At 39.6% G+C, this 7,488-nt stretch overlaps 1 protein-coding gene across 1 annotated transcript in view; it reads right to left on the reverse strand.

The window, feature by feature from the left end:
• The window catches only part of LOC107681348 (reelin-like), a 106,978-nt gene that overhangs the window by 62,566 nt on the left and 36,924 nt on the right, over positions 1–7,488 (reverse strand). Inside the window, exon 4 of the mRNA XM_016477624.1 lies at positions 3,620–3,690. Coding sequence (XP_016333110.1) covers positions 3,620–3,690 — 71 coding nt within the window. The remainder of the gene's footprint in view (positions 1–3,619; positions 3,691–7,488) is intronic.

The following is a 7,488-nucleotide window of genomic DNA, read 5'->3' on the forward strand; positions in this document are numbered from 1 at the left end:
ACGCACACACACACACACACACACACACACACACACACACACACACACACACACACACGCACACACAATGAGTGTAATAATCTCTCCCTGCACATGATCTTTGTCTGTGGAGTTCTGCTCTCGTTCTCTGCCGTTCATTCGTCGACCTCTTCTTCTGTCTACATTAGGCGTTCACACAGCAGACAGTCACACTCGTTTCAGGCTTAGTTTAATCCTCGATCGCTTTCTTAAGAACTTAATTACCTCCGGCGCTCTTCCTGTAGATCTGTGCTAATGCGACCGGCTTACACTGACAGTTTAACAGCCCCGCACTTCCCATGAGCCTCGGCTGCTGATTTGGAGCGGGCCGGTTCATTCTCCAACTTCTCTAATGCAAAGCCGGACATTCAGATGAAAGTTGGCACTGGGTGTTATTAAGTGGTGCGAACTCTTGCGTTTGGGTGTCTGAGGCGCAGGACATTATTTTCCAGCGACACATCTGTAGGATATCAGACCGAATCAGACAATCTAAGATTTGGTCAAAACATGGTTGAAACATGAGGAGCCAAATTCCACAGAGGCCCAAGACAACAGGATGTTCATAAATCAGACCCTAGCACTAGCCAGTCTGAAGCAAGCCTAACCAACTCTTTCACAGAACAGCTTTCAACATTAACACAAAAGGAACACACTGATCATAACAACTCAGGAAGGAGATTGTCAATTTTAGGGCAAGTAATCAAGTGTCTGAGGCGTAAATTGACCTGTTTCCCTTACACATCTTTCATCTTTAGCGCTTCTCTCCATCTAGAGGCCGCGTGTCTGCTGTCGTATATTTGCTCTGCTTCTGATCGTCCTCCTCTCCTCTCCTCTCCTCTGCCCAACACTGATCGCCCCCCGTGAGTTATAGTCACTTTTCGATAATCAATCCTCAGGGATACGAGTCCAGCGTGCCCCATAAAGCACTAACTCTCAGTGAAGTTCTGCAGCTCTGATAGTCTTTCATATCTGTTTTGCATGCCTTTATGTGTTTATCGGTGGATACACGCTGTCATTTGTCATTTCATTCCAGCTAGTCTTCTGGCTCGTTTCACTTTTATACATTTGATGATTTTTCTCTCTCTGCATGGAAACTAATGGTAAACAGTGGGTAATACAATGCAACAGTCTGGTTTCAGAGGTACAAATCCATTCATTTTCTCCATAACAATAGCATATAAAGCTGTCAACGCAGACCTACTCTGAGCTCAGAATCTGTTAAATGATGAAATGTGCTTCTAGTCTGTGAGATTTTTAACATTTTGCATTCAGCACTGCCTAAAATCTATCAGCCAGAATCAATAGTACCACAGAAATCACTGTCACAATTCTTAACATCAACCACTGCAAACGAGTCTCTCTAAACTATCAAACTACTTACATATTTGAATTTGATGCACAATATTCACACTTAGACTGCTGTCATCCCTATTGCTTTTATAACCACAGTTATCACATAATAAAAAGTACTCTTGTGAAAAAGAAGTGTAGGTAATAAGTAGGTGTAAGTGTTATGTTACACATGTTGCATGGTCTTACTATATTAACAACAGTAAATTATGTATTATTACATGCAACTAACTCTAAACCAAACCTTAATCCTAACCATAAAGTACGAACAGTACATGTTAAAGATAAAATAGTGCTCAGTACTTAATGGTGTAATTACACTGTAATAAAGTGTAATGTTGCATTGAATGTGCACTTGCAGTGTACTTTAAATCTTAAAAGTATATATTTTTAAAAACTGCACTTGCAGATAACTTGAATTAAATAAAAGGCCAGGTAGGTGACTTAAAAGAGAGACACTTTCATGACTACGTTTTTTACCACACTAAAGTCCACTTTTAAAAAGTTTTTTAAATTTTAAAAATTACACTTTTAAGTGGGTCAAAATAAGCACTCTGAAGTTCAGCTAACTGCATTTCATACAAATTTTAACTGTATAATTAATTTTCAGTAAGTGTCCAAAAAACAGTAAATTCAGTTCATACGTAAGCATATTATTTTATGTCCATAATAAACACTCTTTTTAAAAGGGCATTTCTTTTTCACCAGGGCAGACACACAAATCTGCATCAAATCTTCTGAATCAGGATGATGCCGTGTCTTTTGTCCTGCAGTATATCTAGTGCTGTGATGGAAACTAAGGTTAATATCTGCTCTCTATAGTGCTGTGCAGTGACATATAGACTAACACTGGTGTATTTTAGTATGACTGAACTCTGCATTGATTTTTCCCTAGAACTGTTGTGTTTTTGCTGATGTTTAAATACACATTTTGCTTTGAATGCTGCAATGTTACTCATCTCAGAGCTGGTTTTGTCTGTTTGTTTGAAAATGCCTATAGAGAAGATGGGAAGCTCACTAGAGGCCACAGCACTGCTGAAATACGCTCTATTCACTGGTTGTAGTCTTGCTAACCCTTAACCCTACATCTGCACACGCCGCTCTCAAACATTATCAGCCAGTCAAACGTCTGCGCCGTGCTCGCTCACTTTCTTAAAGCTTCAGCGGCTCTCAGTCTCAGATCTTCTCTTGTTAATCTGCTCATGTCTCATCACTGTCGGAGATTCACCCATTTCTCTATTTCACGTCTTCAGTCCTGCTGGGATATTTATAATTCCTTTAACCACTCAAAGCTTTAAGCCCTTCAAACTTGAAATGGATTTCTTTAAAATCTTCATGTGTAAGTGCTGGAAAAACTTTCATGTCCTTATATTGTGTGTTATTCAGTAGAGTGCTTGACAGGTTGAACGTTTGCATCAATTGTCTTTCCACATACAGATGGAGAGATTTTAGTTTTTTAGTAAGTATTTAGATTTGACTAAGTATGCCTGTGTTCTTATGGCAAATGGACGTCAGGTGAGCACAACTTTCATACTATTGAACCTTTACTGTTACTGCATTAGGCCCCGATCAGACAGAACACGTTTTTTGCATGGAGAGGCACCTTTTAGAATTGTTTTCTATTGGCAGTGAGTGTTTTGCGCGATGTTTATGCGCCCGGGTGCCTCGTGTTTTTGTAGGAGCGCTCTGAGCACCTGAAGTTGAAAAAAAATCAGCTCTGAGCAGAAAAGTGCCCGACATCATTCACGTTTTTTTTTTTTCACTGTCCAATCGAATGAATGGAGAGGCGGGCCTTATGTTGTGATGAAGGAAGTTTATAGTTGCTGGGAACGTCTGGAGACTGCAGTGACGGAGGAGAAACTTGTGGTGGCTGTCAGGGGTTCCCATAGCTGTATTTTATTATTTTTTTTAAGTTTCTGCTAATATGACAGTTTACTTAACAGCAATCCAAAGATTTGAGAGCACTCGTGATATAATCCTTGATTAGACTGACAGGACAGCTGATTCGGTGGTTGCCTAGCAACATTAAAAAAAAAACCCGCATCGCACTGCTCTTTTCTAAATTAAAAAAAGTCAACCAAAAAAAGGCAGTGTGCTGCGCCTCGCGTTTTCAAACCTGAAACACGCATTCTGTCTGATCGGGCATGCATGTGTGTTCTGCCAGATGATGTGCTGCAGCTGGTGTATATTTAGTTTTCCTGTGATTTCTCTAACACACATCTGAAGTTTACGGATCAGAGATGCTCCTCACCTCCCTGCTCACAGAGCTGCTGCGCCAGAGCGTCCTTGAAGATGATCTGTCCTCGGTGCGTCGCTGTGGCCCTGAGGGACAACAGACCGAGAGAAAGAGAGAAATATTACAGAGCGTCAGCCAGCAGAAGGAGGAGAGCAATAACAAGCCCATTACCTAAAAGAAGATGAAGTGTTTCTGCTGGATTATAGTTCTGGAGGGAGACTGAAATCTGGCTGTAGGTCTTCATGTCAGAGACAGCGATCAGAGGTCAAGAGGTCAGGAGGAGGCTTTATGAGCTGCTAGGAGCATCTTTATAGACAGCAGTCTCATTGCATTGCCATAAACAGGGGTACGGGGTCAATTTATACTTACGCCTCAAGACTGACAAAAATATGTTCTAAGAACGTTTTGCTAACATTCACATTAAGTTATGAAAGCTTTATTTCTGAAATTGGTCGAGTTAGAGACCCTTCATCAGGATGACAAAACATATCTGCTGTAGATTCACATACACTGAGACTGAAGTCCGATTGCTGGAAGCTTCTAATGAAAGAATCTTTTTGTCAAATATTTCAATTCACTATATTAAAAAAACACACACACACACACACACAAACACTCCTTGCTCAACATCTCACCTCATCTCTGATACAGACCTGCAGCAGCTCCTACAGTTCACTCTTCTGTGTTCTGTAACTCTGGCTGTGACCTGCGTCTCTGCTCTACAGCGTTCACTGATGGAGGTTTTGTGCTGCTTTCCTTCCCTCTACAGACATGAATAGCTGTTTGCTTTAGAGCTGCACAGGTCGTCCTGTAGCTCCATTAACCGCATGTAAGACTGCTGGAGAACTGCTGTCTGCCACAGACCCTGGTTTTAGACTTCTACATTTCATCATTTCACTGATGCCTTCGTCCATTTATTGATGAATATACTTTTATTGTCTATTATTGTGACACAGAGTCTTACTGAGGGCAAGAGGATCATGCGGCTTTATTTAACAGAAAAAAAAGTTCTAAATACTAAAATCCAAGAACAAACCCTGATAAAAACCAAGGCAAACGTGAGGGCTAAAATACAGGAGGACTAATGGGACAAAGCCGGAGACAAATCGAGAAAGGCTGTGTCTGAAATCTATGACAGCTGCCTTCAGGGTCTGGTTTATGAAGATCCTCCTCATGCTTTCAGACTCTATCGCATCCTTATGTCTAATGATCGAGAGCAAATTCATACACGCTTTAGCTTACTGACTGCAATGCTGGTGATTCCACTTCTAGCATGAAATGTTGAAATACATAATTGCATATTAGGTAGATTTAAGTAGATTAAATTCTTAAATATGTTCAATAAATGCAATTAGTATAATAACACTCTATGGGGCTGATACCAGTGAAATTGATATCAACAAAATCCATCTCTGCCCTGCAAAAGTTATTATCTGCCTGAATAATTTAAATTTATATAGAATAGAAACATTTATGTAAAATTAATTTGATTTAGGTGTGGCAGAAGGATGAAGCTAGATACAAGCTAGATCCGCCACTGCCACCAAACATATTAATATACATTCATAAACTAACTCATAGCAGGTTAATGCATTCTTAACAGTGTCCTGAGTTTAGAACTAACCCAAGCCAAACACTAGCTAATCAGCGCGTGCAGAATCACTTAAACTCTAAATAGGAGTATGAAGTGCTTATAAATATTACACTGTTTTAATTTACTATGAAATATTGCTTGTTTAAGAAAGCACATTTTGGCATGAGGTCAGCAGAAGGAGTTTTGCTGGATCCAGTCTCTGACACCGAAGGCTGTGAGGCATTTATGTTTCTGCTCTCATGAATAACCAAACAACATCTCATGAATAAATAACAAACTGCAAAAGGGTTGAAGGGGGAGAGAAAAAAACAACTAAAACAACAAAATCACATTCATCTCTCAGGGCTTGGTAAAGACAAATTTGGAAATGGGATTTATGAATAAAACATCGAGCATAATGAAGAGCAGGAGGTTACGTTGGAGCAAAGCACTTCAATATTTATGAAACGAGTCCCAGACGGCTTGTTCGCTAATATGGCAACGTTAGAGGAAAAACACGCAGTAATGTGCTTCATTTAATATGTTTAATGCTCTTAGTCACACAAAGTCTGGTGTCAAGGAAGATAAAAATATGAGTAGTTATTTTCATACATGCTTGGTCTGGCATAACACATTAAAACAGCCTTGCTTACTGTATTGTAAGCAGCTTCCACTGCTAAACACTGTGAAGCTCTGGAGATGAATGTTTAACACAGGCATGGTTCCAGGTATGGATATAATTTCTGACTGTGATTGTTTAAAGATCATGTGACTTTGGCTTCAAAAGAACTGACAAGCAGCCTCAAGGACATCTGACTGATCTGATGTGTTGCGGATCTGATTTGAGTGGACGAGCGGGCGAGTATCAGCGGTCAGACTGATTCAGTGTGTTTCTCTCACAGATGGCCAGCTGGCTGTGTCATGACGAGCTCTGAGGACATCATGCTTCAGTGAAGAAGAAGGTGTAGAGACAGAGAAACAAGACTCTCCAGCACACAATAACAGCTCAAGACCTGAATCCATCAGTCCAGACTAAATGTGTATCTCTGATTGCATTACCGTCTACTCCCACACAATCTTTATTTGTCATGTGACACTTGTAGATTGAAATGTTTGTATTAATGCATGTATATTCTACAGCAGTGCGATACAAAACCAGAATATAAAACATCATTCACTAACCCTCATGTCACTCAAAGCACAAATTAAGATATTTTTGATATTGCCATAATTCTGTACCTCCATTAAAAGTCATTGTGCGATCAAAACTTTAATGCAAATCTAAAACCCAGTACAAAAGGACATCGTAAGAGTAATTCATATGAATGGAGTGGTTTTATCCAAGTCTTCTGAAGAATCGCTTCAATTTAGGCCAAGATTCAAGTATGAACTTTGAACTGCGCACATACAAACCTGTGAATAGCTTATCAGTACATTCAGAAATCTGTCTATTGTATATGAAGACCGGTGGCACGATGAGGCCATCAGAGAGGATCAGCGATTCACTCGCACAGTTACACCGACTGCTAATGAACACGTCAGGTCTGCTTTGACTAGTCATGGATGATGGCATTGTTTGAGCTTGTTCTGTTAGCGACACTGTTGTACTGTTTTGTACAGCAACTTGTAACAGCAAGATTGATTAGGATTTGCATGACAGTGAGAACTGATGTGCTCAACACACGTCAAAGCAAAAGAGAAGAACAACGAGAGTTCATAAAAAAAAAAAAAACTCTCTAGTGATACATCAACTGTGAAATAACATTGTTTTTTTATTTCATTAGCCTATTATTACTCGGTTACCTACTGCTTACATGTATAAAATGCTGTATATTATAATGCATATGTGCCCATTCACACAGTCTTACGTATGTTATAAAGCTGTAGTCAGCAATAAGAGTCTATTTAGGTCTGGGCGATATGGCCAAAAATATTATAACAGTATTTTAATCAAATCAAAATATAACAATTCATTTACAACAAAACATTGCATTTTTATTTTGTCAAATAAGATGCTGCACAACAGAGCTTTATAGATTAAAACATGGTTAAAACAAATACCTTGGTTGTATGATTGTTATGCTGGGACACAGACGCGGTCAGGCGGATGCAAACGCAAGTAGTTATTTGACAAAACAAGAAAACAAACACGGATAAATAACACAGGAACACAGAGCAAGAGAAGGAGCTAAATATAAAAAATAAAAAGTGTCTGTGTGTTTGACGGCAGTTTTGTGTGAAGCTGCTACGCTGCTACTCTGCGCACACACACACACACACACACACACACACACACACACACACATAAAAA

Source organism: Sinocyclocheilus anshuiensis, unplaced genomic scaffold (genome assembly GCF_001515605.1).
Source record: "Sinocyclocheilus anshuiensis isolate Anshui unplaced genomic scaffold, SAMN03320099.WGS_v1.1 scaffold1896, whole genome shotgun sequence".
In the NCBI taxonomy this organism is placed as follows: domain Eukaryota; kingdom Metazoa; phylum Chordata; class Actinopteri; order Cypriniformes; family Cyprinidae; genus Sinocyclocheilus; species Sinocyclocheilus anshuiensis.